This window comes from Thamnophis sirtalis, unplaced genomic scaffold (genome assembly GCF_051295495.1).
Source record: "Thamnophis sirtalis isolate CommonGarterSnake01/CBP01778 unplaced genomic scaffold, rThaSir2_p1.2 scaffold_3, whole genome shotgun sequence".
Lineage (NCBI taxonomy): Eukaryota > Metazoa > Chordata > Lepidosauria > Squamata > Natricidae > Thamnophis > Thamnophis sirtalis.
Window position 1 is genome coordinate 139,030,458 of NW_028261383.1, and position 25,987 is coordinate 139,056,444.

The window sequence follows — 25,987 nt, forward strand, 5'->3', positions numbered from 1 at the left end:
ACCGCTGGGCGAGATCATCCGTGGTTTTGGGGTACGGTATCATCAATATGCTGATGATACCCAACTTTTTATCTTTACTCCAAACCACCCAAACGATGCCCTCGATGTGATGTCCCAATGCCTGGAGGCTGTGCGGATCTGGATGGGGAGGAACAGGCTCAAGCTTAATCCCTCCAAGACTGAGTGGCTGTGGTTTCCATCATCCCGATTTGTGCATCTTGTTCCATCTTTGATGATAGGGGGAGAAACTTTACCCCCCTCAGAGAGGCCCCGCAATCTGGGAGTCCTTCTGGATACGCAGCTTAGTTTAGAAGAACACCTGACAGCCGTGACCAAGGGGGCCTTTTACCAGGTTCACCTGATACGTCAGTTGCGCCCCTTTCTGGATTGGGATGCTCTGTGCAGTCACTCATGCCCTCGTCCTTTCTTGCCTGGACTACTGCAACACTCTCTACATGGGCTGCCCTTGAAGAGCACCCAGAGGCTTCAGCTGGTCTGGAATACGGCCGTGTGGGTTATCATGGGGTACCTAGGTGCTCCCATGTTACACCCCTTTTAGGCGGCCTGCACTGGTTGCCAGTTGTCTTCCGGGTGCGATTCAAGGTACTAATTATGACCTTTAAAGCGCTCCATGGCTTAGGCTCAGGGTACCTGAGAGACCATCTACCGTCCAGTGCAATCCCACGGAGTTGGCCTCCTCAGGGTGCTGTTGGCCAGACAGTGTCAGCTAGTGACCCCCAGGGGGAAAGCCTTCTCTGTGGGAGCACCTTCCCTCTGGAATGAGCTGTCCCCGGAGCTTCGCATAATCCCCGATCTCCGGTCCTTCCGACGCACCATAAAAAGTTGGCTTTTCCAGCAAGCCGGCCTGGCCTGAATAGAATAAAATATAGGATTAATTTGGTTGTTAATTTTAATTTAATTTTTAAAATTTTATTGTAAATATCAATCGGGGTTTTTTGGATACTTTATTTAATGTCCCTTTTAATTTTTGTAATATGTGTTTTCTTTTATGTTGTACGCCGCCCTGAGTCCTTGGGTGAAGGGCAGCATATAAATCCAATAAACCTGAGCCTGAACCTGAGAGCCCCTGGGTTTTATGCCCTCTCTGGGCTTTTGAATTTGAGTTTGTCTTTTTATTGGTTGTCAGACTCCCATGGGGCCATGCAGGGGAAACTTTGTAGGCTGTCCTAAATCCCAATCTTGGTTGAGCCTTGCTGGATGATGTAATCTTCCCAGGTGCCATGTAGTGAGTTTCTGTTGCTAGATGGGTCCTATTATATCCTGGAGGCCATGTCTTTTGTGTTGCAGATGAGCTGGCCCAGGCCTTAATGGCCCATTAACAAAGGGGGGGGGTGAGTTTCTGCCTCCCTTTTAGGGGAAATATTCTGCCCTTTTTTAATATTTCCTAAAATATTTCATTTTGTAAGAGAAGGGTGGGTTTTAACTTCCTACAATATGATATCCTTGAAGCTAAATTTATCAACAGTTATCCAAGAACTATCAATCTAAAAGTTAAATAGTATTCCCAAAATATAGGAGCTGATGGACTTAATAAAATGGTCATAATGCAGCAGCCCTGATTTGGCATAATAATTGACTGAGTGATAAATTAAGAACCTAACATTACAATGGAAGATAAAGAATATTTCACTGCAGGATCAAAATAAGCAGATAAAAAGTGACATGGGGATGTGTTCCCAGGTCTCATACATCTGATCAGATGATAGTACTTAGAATGCATCTGGAAATAATATTACCACAAACTTCTGTGAGTGGTCTGTGTAACAGCCATGAACTACTGAAGTAGTAAGTACTGTACAAATACTTTAAATAAATAACTAAATGCACAAAGTGTTGTAACATTTATTAGCATTAATTAGAACTGCTGTGACACTTCCATGAGTGAAAATTACATTTATAATGCCAGTAATGCCACCTGTGGAACTCATCCGAAGTTGCAAATAAAGCCAAATTATTAGTGACATAATAAATTATTTAAATTAAAGACAAAATTAATGCTGTGAAAGGCAAATATCCTGCCCAAAGCAGGAGTAAGAGGGCACTGGGTTTTTAGGTCTACACAAAAAAAACAGGCACTTAGCAACCTTTAATACAGGTTGGAGTCTACTCAGATAATGCAAGAACATTTTGAAGTTCAAAGAAGATGAAATCTCACAATAGGTACCACTGTTTTGGGGGTGGGAAGTGCTGGTTATGTTCTGTGCATGGAGATGGAACTAGAAGGGATTGGTGGAGGAGTGGTTAATCTTAGTAAAGAGTCTAGTTTTCCTTCATGCACTTACTCATTGTATGGCACTGCTTTACTCACCTTGGAAGCCTCACTACCAATTTTAAGATATGTTCTCCAAATCTGGCTTAGTTATTATTTATGTTGTTGAAACCAATAACATAAACTACAACAACAAATATGGTTTAAATAAATGCAGATGCTTCCAAGCTCATTTCCTGTCATGTGGGAGCAGAAACGAAAGTAACCAAGCCAAATGAGACCAGGCATATTCCACCTCAATAAGTTATAGTTTATAAAGTGATGTTTGAATGTTTCTAAAAGCCTTTGCAATCATAACATCAAGATGGACCCAAATTAATATTTATATCTTGCTCATTAGGAAGTGTGCAATTTTCACATTGGTGAGTTAATGGTAGGTCTGAATGGGCAACTTTCATCCCATATGCAGTTATAACACGTCTGACCAAGACAACATGAAGATTAATTTACAGAAATATACCGTATTTTTCGGAGTATAAGATGCACCTTTCCCTCTCAAAATAGAGGGTGAAAATCAGGGTGCGTCTTATACACTACACGCCCCCTTTGCAAAAATCGCCGTGAAGAGCCTTTATGAGGCTTCCAGAGTGTTCCTGGGTGCTGGGGAGGGCAAAAATGAGCAAAAAAAGGGGTGTTTCTTGCTCATTTTTGCCCCCCCCCAGCTCCCAGGAGCACTTTATAAGCCTCCTAAAGGCTATGCACGCCCTTTTTTTGACAAAAAACGGGCCTGTTTTTGTGAAAAAACGGGCCATTTTGGGGAGGTCTGCAGAGCGCAAAACTTCTTTTAAATTTGCGTCTTCAAAATCTTGGTGCATCTTATACTCTGGTGCGCCTTATACTCCGAAAAATATGGTAGTTTGGGAATTATAACACACAGCATCAATTCCCTTGACTCCTTCTGAGAGAAAAAGAAATTATTCCAGGCCAACGATGGCAAAGCAGTTCCAGAATTATGACAAGATGTTTATTATAATCCCAAGAAGAAAAATATTTCGAGAACTGTTTCTGAGCAAACATCTCAAAAGTAAACTTTTGATCCCTTTCAAACTCAGCTTTATTTAGGAGAACAAACATCTCTGACGAACAATGAAGGATCAGCAACTGACCTGCTCGGCTATTCAACAGCCCTATTCTACAGCCTTATTTACAAATACTCTCCATGGGCCTGAAGGAAGAGTTAAGGAAAGCAATACATTGCAAAACGCTGTGGAACTTTACAGAGGTCATTACTGGTTAGCATCTTTTACTTCTGACCCTTTTTATCACTTCAGAGATGACAAATTCTTCCATGTTGAGGAATGTGTGTTCTCAGCTGTTCTAGCAGCTCAGCTTGCTATGGTTTGGGAGTCAGTCATCCACACATTATTCTAGATAGACCATAAAGGAATCTTACATGAACAATCCATAACGGAAAGCATTTTCCTCTCCTACCTTAACATCGAAGCGCTCGTCACGTTTGCTGGGATCTTCCCTGGCCAATATGCAACTGTGGGCACGCGGTGTCCTCCTTCCCAGGTTGTCTGTTTTGCTGAGCTACCACCTGTAAAATTTAAAAAGGAAAAAAAAAACCATGTTTTCAGATGCTGGTTTGGCCAATAATTTTATATTTAAGCAATCAATCAATAAAAAAAAATGAAATAAGTGTAAAAGAAAATAAACATTTCTGGCCAAGAAGACAAAATGCCATAGGAAGGAAAAGACAAGGGATCTATTAAGAGATGTAATGATACACCAAAAGAAAAAGAAAAAAAGGAAAATAGTTGTACATACAAAATAAATATTAGTGTAATGACTCAGTATTGCCTCATTTTCTTCTGAAGAGCCAAGACCGCAAGATCTACTCAGTGTCTAAGATATTTTTGGTTTTCTTTGCCAGCTCAAGGTTGACTTTGCCTTCCATCCTTCCGAGGTCGGTAAAATGAGGACCCAGATTGTTGGGGGCAATAGGCTAACATTTGTAAACCATTTAGAGAGGGCTGTAAAGCACTAGGAGTCTACATGCTATTGCTATATGGCAGCTTCTGAAGACTAGAAGTAGTTTCAAAGAGACAGCGTGACGTAGTACGGCAGTGGAGGGATTCAATTTATTTTACTACCAGTTCTGTGGGTGTGACTTGGTGGGCATGGCATGGCTTGGTGGGCATGGTGGGGGAAGGATACTGTAAAATCTCCATTCCCACCTAACTCCAGGGGAAGGATACTACAAAATTCCTATTCCCTCCCAATCAGCTGGGAGTCGGGAGGCAGAAAATAGATGGGGGTAGGGCCAGTCAGAGGTGGTGTTTACCGGTTTTCTGAACTACTCAAAATTTCCATTACCGGTTCTCCAGAAGTGGTCAGAACCTGCTGAATACCACCTCTGTAGTACAGTATGAATCAAGCTATAGTACCTTTGGATGCAAGTTTTACACTTAGCTAAATCAATTTCTGCCCCTTTTAAATGATCCTTGAGAAAACCTAGTAGACCCAAGATGCTGCAGAGAGCAACTTGGTAAATGACACCCATAAAATCCCAGTTTACCCAGTCAGTGGATTTATCTACATTTACCTAAAACTGGGTAGCTCCAGAACAATGGGAATTTGCCTGGGAATTCCTGGGAATTTGCCGTGGAGACAACTAGAATTGAAGATGCATATTATGAAAGATGCTGCTAGATTAGGGAGGATTAGACAAATCAGTGATCAAGCTAAGGAAGGGCGGCTCCCGTTTCCAAAGAACAAAGCCAAACAATGAGGGTTCCCTCCCAAGTAACAAAAACAACTTCAGAGGATATCAAAACTTACATATGTTTAAGATTTAGAGATTTGAAGAACTATGTCAGTAAATCTACATGAATTGGGGGCAGGGGGGACGTTTCTCACAAATTTCAAGGCTATTCAGCTTTGCTTCCAGGGCCAGATGTCACGATGGGGATGAAGCGGGGTGTGTCTACACTCCATTTATGTAACAAGATTTGGAAATGTTTATTGCACAAACTCTTTCATCAGACTGCAAAAGCATTTATACAATGATACACCTGGCACAGCTGCTGTGTTTTAAAAAAATTATCCTCCTGCTGGCACTGTAGGCAATTTCCCCTTTGCCTCTTCACACAGAAACATAGGAAGCAAGTCAGACTAATCCGGTTTTCTCTCAAAGGTCTTTGGCTCACCTCCAAAACTGGCAAACTTCATTCCCCCCCACCCCCAAAGCATTCACTTCACTATGGTTGTCCTCCAACAGAGCAGAAAACAATTTGGCCAGGACTTACATCTTCCAAAGCATCCTGATATACAAAAATGTGTAATAGCTTTTCACAGTGTGAAGCAGATTGAAAGTCTAACCCTAGCAAACAATGGAAAATTTGGCAACCACAACCTTACTTCTTTCTGGCATTCAGATCAATGACATACAACTTACCGTATTTTTCGGAGCATAAGATTCACCTTTTTCCCCCCAAAAAGAGGGTGAAAATCTGGGTGCATCTTATACACTGAATACAACGTTTTTCGCCTCTCGAAACCCCAACCCCCTTCGCAAAAATGGACGTGCAGAGGGTTTTAGGAGGCCTGCAAAGTGTCCCTGGGGGCTGGAGCGAAAAATGGGCCATTTTTTGCTCATTTTTGCCCCCCCCCAGCCCACAGGAGCATTCTACAAGCATCCCGAAGCCTATGCATGCCCCCCCCTTTTTTTTGCAAAAAATGGGCCCATTTTTGCAAAAAACTGGCATTTTTGGCTCATTTTTGCTCCCTCCCACCTCTAGGAGCACTTTGCAGGCCTCTCACTCTCTCTGCATGCCTGCAGAGTGCAAAAACTTTTTTTAAATTTACCTCTTCAAAATCTTGGTGTGTCTTATACTCCAAAAAATGCGATAAGTCAGACCCTTCTTTTAGAAGGGTCCCTTATCTTCTATTGTTCTTTGAGAATAGAGCTGGAAGGTGTTTTAGCCCACTCCCCTACGGAAACAGGAGACTCAGACAGGTGGCTGCCAAGTTTCTTCTTAAAAACCTCCAGTGGTGAAGCACCCACAACGTTGAAGATAAGCTCCATTTTATGACCTTCATTGCCATAGTTATTAAGTGAATCATTGCTGTTGTTAAGTTAGTAACACAATTGTAAAATGAATCTAACTTCCCCACTGATTTTGCTTGTCAGAAGGGTGCCGAAGATGACCACGTGACCCCGGAACACTGCAACCGTCATAAATATGAGTCAGTTGCCAAGCAGCTGAGTTTTGATTATGTGACCATGGGGATGCTGCAACAGTCGTAAATGTGAAAAATGGTCATAAGTCACTTTTTTCAGAGCCATTGTAACTTCGAACAGTCACTAAACAAACGGTTGTACGTCGAGAACTACCTGTACTTTGCTGCTGTAAAAGGGCCTCTGGATGTTGCAGCATCAGAAATTAAGGTTGGTAAGTTCATCCTATAAGCCGCCAAGATATCCCAGGCGGGGGACAGGAAAGTGTTGTTCTGTGTTGCCATGATACTATAAATACCATATTGTTCAGAGTATAAGACACCCCCCCCTTTAAAAGAGCGTGGAAATGTTGGTTCATCTTATACACCAAATAGAGCCATATTTGGCACCTGAAGCCACGTCCCCGTGTCCCATTTTTGTGACAAATGGGTAAAAAACGGGGGTATTTTTGCCTTCCCCCAACCCCCAGAAGCACTCTGCAGGCTTCAGCAGGGCTGAGGGAAGGGAAAAATGCCCACGTTTTGCTGAAAAACTGGGACGTTTTTGCCTTCCACCAGCCCTGCTGAAGTCTGCAGAGTGCTCCTGGGGGCCAGGGAGGACAAAAACTTTTTTTTCTTACTTACCTCTTTGAAATCTTGGTGCTTCTTATAGTCCGAAAAATACAGTACATGAAAATATCCGAAACCATGCCAGTAATTGAGGTCAACTTGAAGGAAACTTTATTGTAAGATGATTACTTGTTGTGCCCTTAGCATACATGGAAAATTTTTCCCTTGTGGCTCTCTGCAATTTTAAATGTTTAGTCTCGACGGAATATCCCTTCATTACAAATGTTGTTTTCCCTGGAGTAAAAAAAATTAGCTCACCCAGCCTGGTTTTTTTCAGATGCCCATCATGAAATTGTTTGATTTCTCTCTTAACAAAGCCAGGTTTTATGGGGCTCAAAACTGGAAGGACTGACTCAGTATAACAACAAGTACACTCATGACAAACCTTAAATTTTGCTTGTCAAATCAAAAGGTTCTCCACTGAAAAGTGGGCTAAAGGAAATAAAATCAATTTAGTTCCTTCCCCAGTTCAAATTCCTTCATGCACTGTCCCAAAGTAAAAAGAATATCAAATACATATCAGCTCGAATAGAGACATTTTCTGGATCAAGTCTTTGTGGACAGAAAGAATTCATATTCTGGCATTTATTTCAACAGGCTATTCAAGTTCTCTACTGCATCAAATTACAAATTACATAAAGATTTCAGGGAAAATCTGAGAGATGACCGAAACAAAATGTTCCCTTGAAAGAAACCGGAGAGAAACTGAAAAACCAAAAATGGAAAATTAGCAGCAAAGGAGATGTTCCTGGACCAATTTCAGATGTCACTCTTTTCCAAACAGGAAAGACAATTATCTCATATAGGTAATATGTAAGATAGGTGGTGGGGCTTTTTTCTCAAGGAAATATTTTTAGTATGTCTTAATTAAGGTCTCCCTTCCTATGAACAGATTCATTTTTCCCTAGATCCTTGGGTACAAAAAAAGCAGGAAAATAGCTAGCATCTTCAGGTAAGATAACAAGTTAAGAACTGAACTATACAGCTATAATGAGACAGAGTGTTGGAACTTTATGTCATTCCTTAGACTGAGGTGAGTGAAAAAGAAGGGAGTTGAACTAGAAGGTCTCCAAGGTTCCTTCCAGGTCTATTCTGATTGATAATCAATACAGTTTCCTCTTTCTCCCCTTCTATTTTTTTTTTTTTTTTTTTTGCATTCTTCTCAGAAGACTCACCTAGCATTTATGCTGACAGTATTTTGGAGCTATATTTCTCCTGCATTTAAAACCCTTTCCATTATTTTGATGTTGTGTTATATATGCTATATTTTGCATGTTGCATTTTATTCAACATTTCAACCTGTTGTAAATTTGATTTGGTTTTTTTTAATAATTAATTTTTTAAAATGGCTTCAAGTCAAAAAGCTTATGAAAAGACATCTAAGTCTCCAGAGAGCTATTGATATAAAAATAAAAAGTAAATTAGCCGACCACCATTTCAGTTTTATTTATTGCTGGCATTAATCATTCTTTCACACATTGGTCTGTTACAAACATCAATAATCATTATAATCATCCTAATAATAATAAAACCCACAGTGAGGCACTACCTTGATGCTGTGGAATTTCTCTATGAATTTTTCCAATCTATTTTTAAAGACTTCTAATGGAGGAGCCACCTTGCAATAAGCTGAATGAATTGATTATTTTTATGACATAAATTTTATTTTGGAAAAACAAGGGCTGCCAATCTGAGGCATTCATTTGCCTGAATGAAATAATATCATGTGTTGAGCTATGATCTTTTAAAACTACAGAACAGTTTTTAAACGACGAAAAGAAACTCTGGGACTTCCTCTGTGGGAGTTCTGCCAGTCTTTTTTCCTCTTCTATATTTGGAAACGGACAGGAAACAGATGTGGAAAAGCCAGCTACTGCTATTCCCAAAGAGTAATTGGGGAAGTATGACTTTAAGAGCATCAGTTCATTCTTACTCACTCACAGATATATACACCAGGAAAGATCTGCACTTATGCTGCGCCTTCCTGTCTGCATAAGCAGGAATAACTGTCCCTCTTCCTTTGCGGTCTGAGCAGAGAGGACGTTAGTCCCAGTTCTGATAGGAGCGTGCAAAGTTCCATCATGACAGCATTTTTAAACCATGAAACATAATTTTGCGAGAATCCATGAAAAGTAAAAGGGATCCCCATTTCAAACTTTCATGCCACTGACAAAATAATTTAAGGGTTGAATGCAATCTCCAAAGCATGAATAAATAATAAAAATGGCTATAAACCATAAAAGAGTTTGTCTTTGATGTTACATAAAATTTAAATGTTTAATAATAGTATTAAACATAATATTTCTTTATCATGTTTGAAAGAGTGAACATCACACGAACAACTTTCCCACATTGACTGCATTTCATAAATGGCTGCTGGAGGCAAAACTGACTATAGGATAGCTCTCTAATTTCCTGCAGCAAAGCATGTTTCCAAAGAAGAAAGAGGAGCTAACAGGTTGAGAAAGAAAATGTAATTAAAAAAAAAAGAAAATGCAACCCAAATTTTCTAATCAGAAAAGCTGAAAAGAACTTCTAAAAAGTGATGTTACCTTTTCTTCTTTGCCACATCCCTGTATATGGACCAACACTTCCTGCGTAGTCACACTTCTCAGACCAAGGACCGTTGTCTCCTGGAAAGATAAGAGGAGACCTTGTTGATAAACAGAACAGGAGGTGTCTTTCATTGGAAACAATGGGAGCAGCCACAGCAAGGTTACGGTTGAAAGGCCAAAGATGGTAATTCCCATTTCTTTCAACCAAATACTATTTATATTAACAATTACACATGATTAACTATGCTTTATCAAGCTTCTTTTTCTTATACTAACAAATGGGTTATATGAAGCTGGAAAGGAAGGCACAAGAGTATAAAAGATATGGAAGATTTCAGAATTCACCTGTTCCTTAATGCACGAGAAAACAAAGGAAATCCGTCACTTTTTTGTTAGAATCCCTGACCCACCAAAATAAAAAGTGTCATCGTAGGTACAATTCTAAAATACAAGTTTAGACTTGTTGGAAGAAATGTCCATCTGGGTTCAGTTCAGTCGTGGGTTCCGGATCCTGGTGCAACCGGTACGGTGCAACGGAGTCGGGCATCCACCACATGAACACGCGCATGCATCCTTACCTCCTGAGGCACTCCACGACGCTCCAGCTGCTCGGCGGAGCATTGTGCAGGCGCTCCATGTGCAGAAGCATTGAAGAGCTCAAATACCGGTAAGGAGCGCGCACGGGCGGACCCTCCAGAGCACCGTACTGGAACGGTACCCAGTGCTCCCAGCAGGCACCAGTACCAGTGGTAACCCACCACTGGTTTAGTTCCAAGTAGGAAAAAGACAATGGATTCATGGAAGTTGCTTGGAAAGAAGGTTTATTGATGGACAGAACCACATAGTTTGAGGTCCTGGGGAAAAAGCGGGGAAAGATGCTGAGAGAGCCTGAGTTTTATACCTCCTTTTGGGCCCCGTCTTGGAGCTTCTTGTTCCCGTTTAAGAAATTTATTCTGATTGGTAGTCAGACTGGCAGGAGACGGAGGTCTTAGCTAATTTTGTAGGCTGTCTGTATCCCAGGCTCAGTTGAGCTGTTGCTGGGTGATGATGTAATGAAAGGGCTTTACAATAGCAATAGTAGTTAGACTTATGTACCGCTTCATAGGGCTTTCAGCCCTCTCTAAGCGGTTTACAGAGTCAGCATATTGCCCCCAACAACAATCCGGGTCCTCATTTTACCCACCTCGGAAGGATAGAAGGCTGAGTCAACCCTGAGCCGGTGAGATTTGAACAGCCGAACTGCAGAACTGCAGTCAGCTGAAGTAGCCTGCAGTGCTGCATTTAACCACTGCGCCACCTCGGCTCTTTGGGATTCTTATTATGGCTCTGCCTGAAGGAGGTAGATCTTTCTTATGTAGATTAGACTGGCTCAGGCCTTAATAGCCCATTGACAAAGATGAAGGGGGATGAGTTTCTACCTCAGTTTTAGGGGAAATATTCTGCCCTTTTAATATTTCCTAAAATATTTCATTTTCTAGGAGAGGGGTATGTTTTAACTTCCTACAGACTGCAGATACAAAACCGGTAGCTTTCACTGAACAGACCTCAACACACAAGCACAGCAATTATGCAAAACTTGGTGATAAGATCAAGTTGACCTAATAAATCTATTGGCTGGAGGAAAAATAAATTGCAAAGGCTACCTCTAACCTTCTTGAAATTTTAACCTATGCTTTACAAGGGACTATTAAGGCTGAGAAAATACGATCTTCAAGTCCTGAACTGGGATAGGATCTGGAATGACTCAGGAGTTCACAGTCTCCCTGGCAAGTGTGGGCTTTTTCCCGATGATGACTAGTTCAACCCATTTCCCATCTTTTCCTGTTTTGCGCATTTTTGATCTACACCAAACAAAGCTGGCATATTCTCCTGCAGAGTCACATAGGACTAATGTGGAAGTTCTTATACTGTTGTGTGCAGTTGGGCGCCCTTTCTTGTGTTCATTATTTTCCTCAGCACTTATAGCTGACAAATATTGTAATTTGTCAAGATTTTCTTTTTCCTCTTCTATTTACATTTACATCTATTCTACTTACTCATTATTCTTATTTTTGCTCTTTCTTTTCTAATATTTATATTGATTTTATTTTGTTAAAAAGTATTTGTTATATTTATATGGCTGACCATGTCACACGACTGTGTCTGGATGATGCACAACAGTGAATTTGTTTAATAAAAATGTATTTCATAAAATTTCTATATATTTTTAAAAAAAACCTGGCTGCCAAACCATACTGAATAGCAAATGTGTCCCTTGCCTTCAAGAGGTATCTAAACAGGGCTGTGAAGCAGAACAATTACAAACTTTAAAAGATTAACATTGGTTTTTTTTTTCATAAAACAAACTTGCAGAGATACTTTTTCTCTGAGTGAGGAGGAAAGCTATTTGCTACTTGAATAATTCTTAAGGATTAGGAGACAAAACAAAAATAAGAAAGAGTTTGCCTTGGAGTTTAATGAATCACATTTTACTTCCCTCACTTGGGAGAAAACAACTCATTAACAGCAGACTTCGGAACTGGCTATTTTGTTCTTATGTAATGAAGTGCTTAATTATTAGTCAAAGGTGACAAGGTTTGTGTTTTTGGCTAGCATTTGTTCAAGGAAACAGGGCCTGTGGTGAACAAACTTCAAAATGGGCTACTGATACGTAAAAACCCCTTTAAAATTTTAAGTAAATTGGGCAGTCTGTTCATCACCCACACTGGCTAATCTAAAGAAAAGAAGAATTAGGGGAGACATGATAGCGATATTCCAGTATTTGAGATATCTGGTTGGGGATAGGTACCAGATTTAAACCAAGAATGAGGAATAGATTTTCCTTGTAAAATAGAGTTACAGAGATTGTATACATGTGGCATTTTTTTCAGGTTTGGATCAGGGGTGGGTTTCCACCGGTTCTAACCCCTTCAGTAGAAGAGGTTCCAGAAATCTACCAAACCGGTTAGAAGAGGTTTGTCACAGAGCGCCTGCCCCACCCCCTCGCTCACTTCCCCCATCCGTTCTGTCGCCGCTTCCGGCTGCATCCGAGCTGGTGGAGCGCCCGCAACCACCTGCCCGTCGTCAGGGAGACAGCCAGTGCAGGTGAGCCACACGGTTGCTCCGATTGCACAGGCACTCCACCAGCTCGGGTGTAGCCGCACCCGAGAAGTTTCTCTTCTCAGAAATGTCTTCTCAGTGAAGCTGTGGCAGCCTGCCTGTTCCTTTCAGGTGCTTCGACCCCTGGGAGGGAGGGGGCCAGGGGGAGCATAAAGGGAGCCGCAGCTCCTCTGTGAATAGAGGGAGAGGAAAAAAGTTGGGATTCTCCCTGCTGCAGCCTTTAAATGGCAGAGAGGCCAACTTCCCCGCTCCCATTCATAGAAGAGTTGCTGCTCCCCTTATGTGGATGTAATGTGATTTTTTGCAAGGACTGGGAAATCTCTGAACAAGAAAAATGTATTTGCATGTTAATGGGGGAAACAGGTGGGCTAATTATAATCTTAAACTATTTTTGCCTTACTATACAGATAATTTAGTGCAAAGCCATGTACAACAGTGTTAGATTTCTGTGATTTTATCTTCTTTGGTTGGTTTTGGGGAGAGCTATGGAAATCTAAAACAAATGCTGTGTAACAAGGAAGTATGAAACATTCCTTTTGATTCATTGGAGAATTAAAACCAAACATTATTTCAAAGGAGAGAAGTTTCATATCATGCAACTTTCATCAAAACTGTTTCACATGCCCGTAAATCTTGGGGGTGGGGGTGGGGAGACAATTGTGAACATCTAGGAAGTAGGGTAGTAGTGGCAAATATCTTAGAATAATATTGTGATGCAACTATTATAAATTGTTCAGCAATAATTTAACTAAAAGAATTGTGCATACTATATATAAATTGTTACTTCTTAGCAGGAAGTCCAATTTTTTTTCTTTGCATTTTCCCATTTGGCTGAGTTTTTCAGTACTCCGACATACTATTCTTTTTTATTGGGGATATATTTATTGGGTTTCAGTCTCCCATCAGTTAAGAAGACAAGAACTGCAAAGCAAATATCATAAGTATTTTTGGAATGTATGTGTGATGCTACCATTGTGAATTTCTTGTTAAGAACACTTATCAAGTTTTAATATTATGATTGTCTAACTTATTTAGAGGGCGAGTGCTTGCTTGTTGCAGTAAAGTACAAATGCCATAAGCAAAATACCTGTTTACTCAGAGGTATATTCCTGCTTAAATTGCTTGATAGCAGTGTGCAGAAACTTTAAATTGTATAGCTCACAGCACTAAAGAAGTCTTATATAGCAATGGCTTCTCTTGAGGGTCCACATTGGCTATTTCCGCTTCCAAGTGATGCGTTTGAAATCTATTGGAACATATTAGGGATTTCTGCACTGAGAAGCAGAAGGATGGACTCTCGCCTTTATGATGGGCTTTTGAGACACTGGAAACCTTTGCTACTTCTAAGTACTTCCAAATCCAATAAGAAATTGATTATCTTTCTTTGAGCCTCTTATGCAGGGACAGGTGCTGAAAAATCCTTCAAAGAAATGGAAACAGTGTGTGTGTGTGTGTGTTGGGGGGGGTTGTTTCTGTTGTTTAGGATTGGAATATAACTTATTGGTCCTGGATTTTGAGGGTGGAGGGAAGTTGCAGAAGCTGAAATGCGGTTGGGACATACTGGGGAGTCCTATGTTTTCTCTCTTTTACATTTTCAGAGATTATATACAGTATAAAGAGTTAACAGTTGCACCGATTGTATTTTATGTTTGTGTACACAAAACAAAGAACAGGTAGTTCAGCACATGACTGCCAAGTCATTCCCACTCTGTCACATGGCCGGCAAGGCACTCTCACCCGGTCACATGGCTGGCAAGCCACTCCCACCCAGTCACATGGCCAACAGGCCACTCCCACAAAGCAGGCCACACCTACATAAGAGGTTCTAAAAAAATTTGAAACCCACCACTGGTTTGGATGGTGGCATATGTCCCTGGTGTATTCAAGCAGTGACTTGACAATTATCTATCAGGGAGGTTTTAGTTTTCTCCACTGGATCTAATCCCTAGCCACCACACAAGACATTTAAAATGCTTCATTATATAATTTACCAGAGTGATTCATGCTATTGTATCCAGTAAGTTCTCAGGATAGACTTTCAAATGTCCCTACCAAAATGACATCTCAGTGCTGCCTGTACTGCAGTGAGGTGTGTTTTTTTTAACTTCACCTGTAAACCAGAGGAGAGTATCTTCCTTTGCTGTGCTGTCAACCGCATCCTTTATCTGTCCCACCAAAGCATCCATTTCCTTCAAGTATGTTCCATAGGGATCTTGGCAAAATGGATTCCAAGGTGCCTCAGACAAAACCAAAGGCACATGCATATGAGCCAGAGCAAGATATAGGAAGAAAGGGAGGCCCTTCTGACTGGAAAATGAAACAAAATAAAGGTTTGCAACAGTGAATTATGTGGAAGGGCAACATCCTTGCTCAGATTTATTATACCTACCACCTATTACACTTCCCATTATTAATAGTAGTCTCACACAGCAACTAAATAAAATTCCAACATTGTACAGGTAGTCCTTGATCTACAATCATTCATTTAATGATTGTTCAAAGTTTCAAAGGCATTGAAAAAAAGTGACCTATGACCAGTTTCCACACTTAAGAGCATTGTAGCATCCTCATGGTCATGTGACCAAAATGCAGGGATTTGCCAACCAGGCTGTATTTATTGACAGTTGCAGCGTCCCATGTGATCACCATTTATAATCTTCCCTGTTGGCTTCCAGCAAGCAAAGACAGTGGGGGAAATCAGATTCACTTAACAACTTTGGTAATTTGCTTAACAAATGTGGCAAAGAAAGGTCCCAAAATCAGGTGCAAATTCACTTGACAACTGTCTTGCTTAGCAACATAAATTTTGGATTCAATTGTGATCTTAAGTCAAAGACTGCCTCTACTTTTGTATTTTATTTTCCTTGACTTCTTCTTTCCTATCAAACTTTCATTTATCTCATTTCCTAAACCTGTTCAGATCAGCTTTTCTAGCATGCATTTATTCATAAAAAGTGACTCCAAGCAACTTATTTTTTTTAAAAAAATGACAACCGTTACAATAATACAAATAAATATATTATAGATCTATAAAAGCCTATTTATAAAATATATTATAGATTTATAAAAGTAAACTGGAGATTTAAAAAATTCTCATATTTTCCCCAGGAACAAATTATTGTTAATTCACATTTAATTAGAAGATACATTAAAGCAGATACATGCAAAATTTTGGGAATCAAAGCTACATTTTGTCATGAGGAACCATGGCTTGGAATTGAGAAGAGATAGGCAAAAACAAAATTGGATTAATATTCTTTTTTAATTAAAATTAAATACAGTTTATGCCTTTATTCTCTCCGTATTTAATAATTTTCCTTTTCCTTCCATACTTGATAATTTCCCAACTGGCTGTTACAAAAATCTATTTTGGCTATAAAAACTGGATCAAAGGATGTCTATGACATCACACTTGACCTAACAAATACTCGGAAATCAAAGGCTGGAACTGCTGCTACTTTTTCCTGGGATGAGTGGAAAAACAGATTTTGTTTTCAGCATTTTCTGGGATTCTTTTATTTGCACTATTTGTCCTCTGTTGTCATCTCACAGCTTTGAGAACCACTTTGCAACATAAGCCTCCATCCAGTTGAGCAACTGATTAAAAAAAAAAAGCTGACAGGAATAATTTTCCTCTCTTGCACTGAAATTTGTCTTTGCTTGAACTTTTCACTTCCCTAAAACAACACACAGGAACGGTCTTGCTCAGTGCCATTCCTGTTTGGTCTCTTTTACAGGGGCTGAAGCAAGAGTTGTACAATGTCACTTTTCTTCCCCAATTTAGTTAACCAAAATGATTGATCCATACTTTGGTCCAGAGAGCTTTGACCCACACTTTCATTTATTTTTATTTTTTATTAGAATTTTAAATAGTATAAAGAATCAAAGGAAACATTAAAAAATAAAAATAATATAGAATTATGACTTCCTCCTCTTTCTATCAAGTAGTTACCAACCTATTCCTTCCATTCCCTCCCTCCTTTTTTTATTCTCGAACCATACCACCTTGAGGTAAGATGGGCAGCCTATAAATTTTATAAATAAATACTGGCATTTTTATAATCCCACATCACATATAACATCTGGAATTCACCTCACTGATGTCTCTATCACAAGAGTTGAACTCTAGGAAAAAGTTTGGAACACTTCCTAATGGCAGCCGTTCTACAGTATACAATTAAAGCAAACACATTTTAAAAAACCAGTAAGAACCAGTCACAGGCTCTTGCTCTGTTTTTTATCCCCTTTCATCTAGACCAGGGGTATGAAATCCGTGGCCTATAGGCCGGATGCGTCACACGCTGACCACTCTCGCTCTCCTTAGTGAAGGAGAAAAAAGTTGTGATATGTCACATGACATCAATGTTACACCACGAGTTTGACACCCCTATCTAGACAGTACTATGTTTTTTCTACATAAAGTATATAGATCAGGAAGTTTTTCTGGCAGTCTGGGCATCAAGGCAGTTTTGCACAATGCTGCAGATGTAAAACAATGCATATAAATTTAGAATAAAAATGGCTGAAATTACACGGGAGCTCATGCAGGCTTTGATGATCTAAACTGTCTAAAACTTTCCATTTTTATAAATAGATACATAAATATTTTACAATAGAGGTCAATGGGCCTTATCTAGCAGTTGCATCAGCAAAATGGTGCCTGATGTTAGCAGCCCCCAGGCAGATAGAGGAAGCAGGAATTTATAAGAAATTTTATTCTTCCCTGCAAGATGTCTATCATACAGAAGTAGTACTATTACTCCAACTTGCAGAAATCCCCCAAGGTCTCATAATGTTGAAACTTTGTGGGGAAAAAATTGAATAAGAAGGTTGCATCATTGAGTTTTGACTGTTCCTCTATATTGATTATTCCTGGGTTTTGCTACTAGGGGAAATAGGTGAACCATGTGGTCCATTCTTAATGCTCACATACAATGTTTTTGGGCACTGAAATGTATTAGAAAAATTGTTTACCTTGTAAAGGTTTATATTTAATTGCCAGGTCAGGAAATATTAATTAACTTGCACTAAAATATTAACATTATCAACTGCTCCCCAGACAACATCATTCTGTAAGACACACAGGGAATGTTATATTTTTGATTAAGACATTGGGTGGAAAAGAGAAAGGAAGGAAGGAAGGAAGGAAGGAAGGGAAGGAAGGAAGGAAGGAAGGAAGAAAGAAAGAAAGAAAGAAAGAAAGAAAAAGAAAGAAAGAAAGAAAGAAAGAAAGAAAGAAAAAGAAAGAAAGAAAGAAAGACAGACAGACAGACAGACAGACATTCTGAACAAGATTTTCTTGACCTTCTTGGAAGTTAACAACTTCCTTAACCTCCAAGTCCTTTAAGAATTATAAAAGTATAAATCTTTCTTTCCTTCCTTTTCTTCTTAGAGGCAGAAGAAAAGGAAGTCTTAGTATGGTTAAATTTGGGGAAGGATATGAAGTGTGGGAAGCATAAGTGGGCTAGGAACAAAGCTGAGAAATCTTTTCAGGGAATAATTACGGAATAAAATTCTATTTCAAGCAGAGTTTATAATATTCTTTAAATATCTTCACCAATTCAAAACTCAACTACATTAAGAACGCTGCAGTTCTTGAGACACTGATGAGTTTAGAGCACCCACATCTACATACCTTATTTTTCATCAGAAACAACACAGATTAAGGGGGTTTATTAATGCAATCTATTTAATTTTTATTTTAGACGCTCAGTGGCTAAGAGGCTATGCTTGTCGATCAGAAAGGTCGGCAGTTCAGCGGTTCAAATTCCTAGTGGGAAGGTAACTCAGTGTGCCTTCGGCATTCAGTCATGCCAACCACATGACCACGGAGATGTATTCGGACAGCGCTGGCGCTTTGGCTTTGAAACAGAGATAAGCATCACCCCCTAGAGTCAGGAACGACTAGCACATACAGTATGCGCGAGGAGAACCTTTACCTTTCAAATACTCTGAGCACAGATCACAGTCACTGCCTCCTGCAATTCAGAGCAGTGGCTCTTTCTTTCGCTCTTTCTTTCTTTCTTTCTTTCTTTCTTTCTTTCTTTCTTTCTTTCTTTCTCTTTCTTTTGTTTCACATAACCACTGATCTTTCAACCAACCCTGGGCAGCTCCAATCAAAAATCAACCTCAAGACTTAGTCATTTTCCACAGACACTGGTAATTTAAAGTTACTCATCAGAATACATGAGCTGACAAAGGATTAAGAGAAATAAACTATTTTATTACTAGGGTTGCTTGTTTTGGAAGTGCAACTTGCTTACTTTTTGGCTTATGACCACAATTGAGCCCCAAATTTTTGTTGCTAATTGAGCAAGTGAAGAGAATTTTGCCCCATTTTACATTTTTTCTTGCCACAGTTGTTAAATGAATCACTGCAGTTGTTAAATTAGTAACACAGCTATTAAGTGAATCTGATTTCTCCACTTATTTTGCTTGTCAGAAGTTTGCAGAATGTTACAGTGCAACTGTCATAAATATGAACCAGTTGTCAAGCATCTGAATTTTGATCACATGGCCATGGGGTTGATGTAATGCTCATAAGTGTGAAAAATGGTCCTAAGTCACTTTTTCAAGGCTGTTGTGTCTTTGAACAGTCACTAAATGAACTGTTGTTAGGTTGAGAACTACATGTACTGTTTACTTATAGGATAAGTTTACAGTGTGATCTTAAACGTCACAGTTATTTTATTTTTTCCACTTCAGTGTGCAGTGCCATTTGTGAAAAATGGGATGAGGGTCAAAAAAGGCAAGATGGCAGGAAGCTCCTTTTATACAGAGAGCAAGGCCAATACAATACAATTGCAATACCAATTCCACCATCCTGTCTCTTTTTTTATTCCTCCCACAGACAACGCTACCAGTGTGACTTTCTGGCTAAAAGAATTACTGTTCTGGAAACATAGCAATTTCTGAGTTACTAAACCTGAATTAAATCTAAGTGTACCAGGTTTTTTCCCCCAGGGTTAATTAAGAAAGACTCTTGATTTTTGTCCAGGTGTGATTTTGTGAGCTACTTTTCCCATACAGTGTCAAACTCCCATTTGCTCACCTACTTTCTGAATCCTTAATGCCAATTAAAACTCAGAGCTGCTAGAGTTTTGCTCACTTCTCGTGTAATTCCATTAATTGATTAATCAATAAACTCAGGATAAACAAAGAATGGGAAAACCTCCCTAAAAAACGGTCTGACAATAAAAAAGATAGAAGGAAAGAGAAGAAAAGGATGACCAATAGCAAAGTGGATGGACTTCAGTTTTAGTGTTGATGGGTGCACCATTAGAAGACCCAGATTACGGACAGATCACCATGGAGTAAATCTATGTGGTTGCTACTCAGAGTCAAAATTGACTTGATGGCACATATTCAATCAATCAAAACAAAGAATGGATCAACAAGATGTACAAATCCAGATCTAAACTCCCTCGTTTCAGATTATATTTCTCTCTCAGGAAATGGCTTCTCCCTAGACTTCCACATGGAACTGTTTACTTCTCCTTGCTATTATTTAGCAAATGACATCATTTTCTATCCTGCACTAATTATTTACAGCTGACTTGATACGGAAAGCAGTTTCTTTCAATACTATAATAAATCACTTGCATTAAAATTAAAACTGTTACATCAACCTTCATATATTTTCCAGGAAAAAAGAGAATCTAGTAAAAATGAAAGATAAAAAAATTCCTCTCTGACTTATCAGCAAAGAATGTTGAGGCATCTTAAATGTTAGCTTTATTATGGTGCATAAAAGTTTGTAGAAAAAAGGTTCATCTGTCTCCAGCATTGTGGAGAAAAAAGACAGAATGTGTATGTGTGTTTACCTACAGACTGAAAATATTTTCCATTGCTTTTAGATACTGGAATTTCTGATGTCAAATTTATCCATGTATTCTTTGATGTGGACTAACCAATCTTTCCAATTAAAAGTAAGAGTGGGGAATTGTTAATTGCACTAATATTTACTGTACTGGAAGCTCAACAGTGCAAGAATGTCACTGTTATGCTGACGACTGCTATGTCAAAGACTACTATTGAGAAATAATCCTTGCATTCTGATCTCTCCTCTTGTATTGCTATCTATTTCATCATTCTCCCTGAAAAAATGGCTATGTATATAAAGATATGGAACAGAAAGATTTAGCCGATACCATTTTCTTAATTCCAGTCCTATAATGTAAAAGGACTGGGATGGCTTCTTCCCACTTCTAAAGAAATCAATGTAATATCAAAGGAGAGCAGTGTTTAGGAGGGATTTTAGATCTTCACGGAGAGACCTCAAGAAAAGCACTTCTGCCTAGGGCTGTGCAAATCCATTAAAAGAGCTCTTTTACAACATGCAAGAATGCATCCAAAGCATCTTTCCTAGAACCATTAAAGCAGCTACATCTTGTTTTCCAGCCTGCATGGCTGCCACATTAACTGAGCTCAGCTGCCTCCACATACTGTCTCACTAAGAAAAACATGAAGGAAAGTGACTGTGCACTGACATGCATGCAGAAACACAGGAGCAATTTATGAAGCAATATAATACAATACAATAGCAGAGTTGGAAGGGACCTTGGAGGTCTTCTAGTCCAACCTCCTGCCTAGGCAGGAAACCCTATACTGTTTCAGACAAATGGCTATCCAACATCTTCTTAAAGACTTTGCAGTGTTGGGGCATTCACAACTTCTGGAGGCAAGCTGTTCCACTGATTAATTGTTCTGTCAGGAAATTTCTCCTCAGTTCTAAGTTGCTTCTCTCGATTAGTTTCCACCCATTGCTTCTTGTTCTACCCTCAGGTGCCTTGGAGAATAGTTTGATTCCCTCTTCTTTGTGGCAACCCCTGAGATATTAGAACACTGCTATCATGTCTCCCCTAGTCCTTCTTTCTATTAAACTAGACATACCCAGTTCCTGCAACCGTTCTTCATATGTTTTAGTCTCCAGTCTCCTAATCATCTTTGTTGCTCTTCTCTGCACTCTTTCTAGAGTCTCCACATCTTTTCTACATCAGCAGTTGTGCAAGCCTGGATAAAGATCTGCTCAGAGGTCATCTTTGCTTAATAACTTAATTTGGATCAGCAACTCTGCCGCTAAGTGAAGTGGTCGCTAAGTGAGAAATCATGTGTGCTTTCCAGCTAGAAAGAGACAAGACTACACAGTTTCACACTTCATATTTTGTTTGCCTTCTAACCACTTCCCTGTCCTTTGGAATGTTCAAGTGTCTGCTTGCTGTCTTGTACACACTGAACAGAATGCAACTGTACCAGCAGCCCAGGACTAGGAGCTGTGGACAGCCTAGGCTGTCCACTCTCTTGAGATCCCTTCCTTTCCAATCTCTCTGTTCTGTGAAGGAAGATGAGAAAAAAAAGCAAGTGATATCTGTAGGCAATTTTGTTTGCCTGACCCTTTCCTGCTGCTGGCACAATCACACTGCTTTCAAAGTGAAGAAGTGCAAATAGTTTACTCTCTTGCAATCCCTTTCTCTTCGATATCTTTTTTTCCTAAGAGAGGAAAAAAAGAAAAAAAAAACACTTCAGGTCAGACATAGAACAATATTGGTATCGGACCTGGTTACCTGAGAGACCGCCTCCTGCCAGTCACCTCCCAAAGACCTATTAGATCCCACAGATTAGGCCTCCTCCGGATTCCATCTGCGGGCCAATGTCGGCTGGCGACCCCCCGGGGGAGGGCCTTCTCTGTAGCTGCTCCGGCCCTATGGAACGATCTCCCCATTGAGATCCGGACCCTTACTACCCTTCCAGCCTTCCGCAAAGCAACCAAGACCTGGCTGTTCCGGCAGGCCTGGGACTGTTGAATTATCCGGCCCCATCCTATGCTATGACTGTTGCTGAATTTTAATTGTTGTTTTTATTTTTGTATCCCCCTTCCCTTTTTATTGTTAGCCGCCCTGAGTCTTCCGAGAGTAGGGCGGCATACAAGCTAAATAAATACAAATACAAATATTGACTGTAATGGTGATTGCATGACAGAAGGATGCTGAGAAGGTCATAAATGGTCATATTGGGCTGCAAAGTGATTTTCTCAGGACTGTCGTAACTTCAGACAGTTCCTCAATGAATGAAAAATAAGTGACGACACAACCTGTACTGTTTTGAAAAGAAATGCTTCCTATGGAAACCAAGTATTTTAAAACGCCTCTTGTTTATCACAGAAGTCACAGCAATACAGTCCATTGATTAATTCATTAAATTTGTAAGCCACCCAACTCCCAATTAAAAACATTTTTTTAAAAAAAAAATTAAGAAAGAAAAATAAGAATTAAAATATGACAAGATGAGAAAAACAGGATTGAAATACACGCACACAATACAAGAAGGCTTCATTAATGCTCACGAAGGCCTGGGAGAAAAGCTTCCAGGGCCCTGATAAATGACATTGTTTAATCAAAGGAACTCAAAGCATGCTAAACCTACCAGATCAAATTGGCTGCGCAAATATTAGGGCAAATGAGTAAGTAATAAAGTACTATGCCTGTGGTGGCTAACCTTTTTGTCCCCCCATGCCAAAAGCGTGCTCACACCCATAATGCAATGTGTGCACAATACACACACCCTGCATGCCCCAACCTCCTGTGTCCCATTTTGGGCCTAGCAGGCCTCCCTGCAGCCTCCTGGGACCAAAAATGGGCTTGGAGGGGAAGGGGGCGCACCGCACCCACCACGCCCCATTTTGGGCCTAGCAGGCCTCCCTGAAGCCTCTTGGGACCAAAAACAGGGCACAGGGGAAGAGTGTAACCCCCAGCCCGCAACGCATGTGCATGCGCCTCCCACATGCACATCAGAGACCTGAAAATCAGCTTGCCGGCGGGAGCACATGCACATGCATGGTGGAGCTGAGCTGGGCAACAGCTCGTGTGCCTACAGAGAGGGCTCCACGTGCCATAGGTTTTCCATCACAGTACTGTGCCTTATTCTCCTCATTAAAATAATGTCAGCATGTAATAAAAGGGAAAGTGCATCATACAAAGAATACGATTTAAAATTTCTCAGTGATTTCAGCATTCCCATACGGTAGATGCTCAATAAGGAGAAAGGTGTGTTACCCAGAAGATCAAATAAAACAAAGGATGATATTATTATGCAGACTATTTTATGTTTACATAGCCAGATAACATGGGCTATTTCTTGTTTACAGCTAGATTCATTTCCTCAGAGAAGTCTTGTTCCTCCTCAGGGCTTTCCAAAAGAAAAAGGAGGGGATGACAACTGCAAAACGGGACCAGAAATACACCCTGTCTGTGCGAGGTTGTTTGCATAATTTAGCATATGATATTCTCATGGACCTTAAAAATAAACAAATGCAAGTTTGCATCAACGTTTCCAAGATGACACAGAACAATCTTTATTTAACACATCTTTACAACAATCTGCTAATCTTTTAAAATTATTTTATTGCCATAATATAGAAAAAGAGAAAAAAGAAAAAATAACAAAATATAAAACATAGCTTCCCTTCCTGGGCATTTGCTTCTCTGTGTATGAGTGTGTGTACCCATATACAACATTTGCACAACATATACCAAAACAGAAAGCAACCAAAGAAAAAAAAGAAAATCCCAATGAAACTAAATATGCACATAAATTACAATAATTGCATAAAAGTGAATGAATTAAAGCTTTCCATACTTAAAAACAGTCACTGTTTTTAAGAGAACTTCCTAGGAATATTGGAACGAGAGAGCAATACATTTGCCTTAGCTGATTACCACATACAAAAAGAAAACAGTGATTCTTCTAAATAGAAAGAAGACATTATAGTAAGATTTGTTTTACTGTTATTTAGGTATTTGGTTGCCACTTGTAATTGCAGCTGAAAAAGATATTGGTGTGGGGACACTCAATGATATATGAAGTGGGAGGTTTTATCAATTACTCCAATTTGGAAATCTTTTCTCTTTTATCTGTGGCAACTTCTCCTCTACTACCAGGAACATTCCAAGATGATAGTAATAATAAAAGAAACCTCCTACATAGACCTCAAAAACTCACAATTTGTTCAAAGCTAAGAACAAAAAGGATCAAGAAAAATGAAAATAAATGTAAGCGTATAAAGTTGTTTTAAGGTATCAACTTGTTCACTCAAATGAATTTTTTCCTGGATTAGTTTCAACTGCTTGCATAAGAGATTAACTGGTTCGATCCAGTCCTAATACCCAATTAAAGATAACCCCTGAGATTCATTAAAAAGGAAATCTTTTTCATTAGCCCCAGTAAAGTGTGCAGTGCCTTGAGTACAAATGTGTATAAGTACAAATTGTGCCGAAATACAAAACTAAAATAATAATGGCAAAATCAGCCAGAAACTTTTAAAGGTTCTTTGGCAGCTTTCCAGGTTTTTGAAGCTGTTATGTGAAAATGTCTTGGATACATAATCCAATTCTAGCAGAGTTCTGTTGACTGATATTTTTTTAATGGGCTGTGCAGATGTTTGCATATAACCAAGCAGGACGTCAGCATAAATATAGCACACCTCCATGAAACTCCTGACAGTAATCCTGAGGAAATATTTAGCTGCTTTAAAGTTGCAGATATACGCTGATTTGCATTTCCATATACTCTGAAGCACATTTTTTGGAATCAAATCAAAGTTCTGTACTAAACAAACCACTGGAACTTCAGTTCTACTGAAGTTAGAATAAAATAGCCTTCTACACTAACTCTCCGTTACCACCTCTGATAAGACTGAAACTTGAATTCTGCTTATTATTAACAAGGCAAGTTTAATGCCAAAGTACGTCAGTATTTTTTTTAGTAGGTAGGAATGATCAATGCCATTAATACAATACGAGCCATATTACTCTCTCGAACCAGAAGAGGCCTTTTTTTTTACACTATTTTTAACAAAACAAACAATTGCTAAAGACTTCAGTACATCAGAACTACGCCTTATAAAAAGATTGTCCCTGTTCTCAATTTAAGTAGGAAAATCAAACAAAATAAAAAACATTGAAGAAGGTGGGGGTTTCACTCTAGGAGTAGACTTTAGGAATGGGGCCCTCTCTTTCTAAGCCCTACCTGATAATATTATCCAATCTTCTTAGTGGGATCAGGGAAAATCCTGCCACTAGACTGGATTCTGTCTTCTAATATTGCTTTAAGACAAGGGTGTCAAACTCAAGGCCCAAGGGCCAAATCCAGCCCATGGGATGCTTAGATCTGGCCTGTAGGGCTGGCCTGGAAATATCAAAGGACTGGCCTGCAGTGCCTCTGCTGGCCAAAACGGCGTGCCCCCCCCCCCCAGTTT

General features: G+C 39.6%; 1 protein-coding gene across 7 annotated transcripts in view; it reads right to left on the reverse strand.

The window, feature by feature from the left end:
• Positions 1-25,987, reverse strand: part of ARSG (arylsulfatase G) — a 124,622-nt gene that overhangs the window by 34,158 nt on the left and 64,477 nt on the right. For all 7 annotated transcript variants that reach the window (XR_001313463.2, XR_015696020.1, XR_001313462.2 and 4 more), the window contains 3 exons: positions 14,846-15,042; positions 9,634-9,714; positions 3,722-3,830 (listed from right to left, as the gene is read on the reverse strand). Coding sequence is in view for 3 of the 7 variants with exons in the window: in XM_014065151.2 (XP_013920626.2) it covers positions 3,722-3,830; positions 9,634-9,714; positions 14,846-15,042 (387 nt within the window). In the remaining 4 variants the exon portion in view is untranslated. The remainder of the gene's footprint in view (positions 1-3,721; positions 3,831-9,633; positions 9,715-14,845; positions 15,043-25,987) is intronic.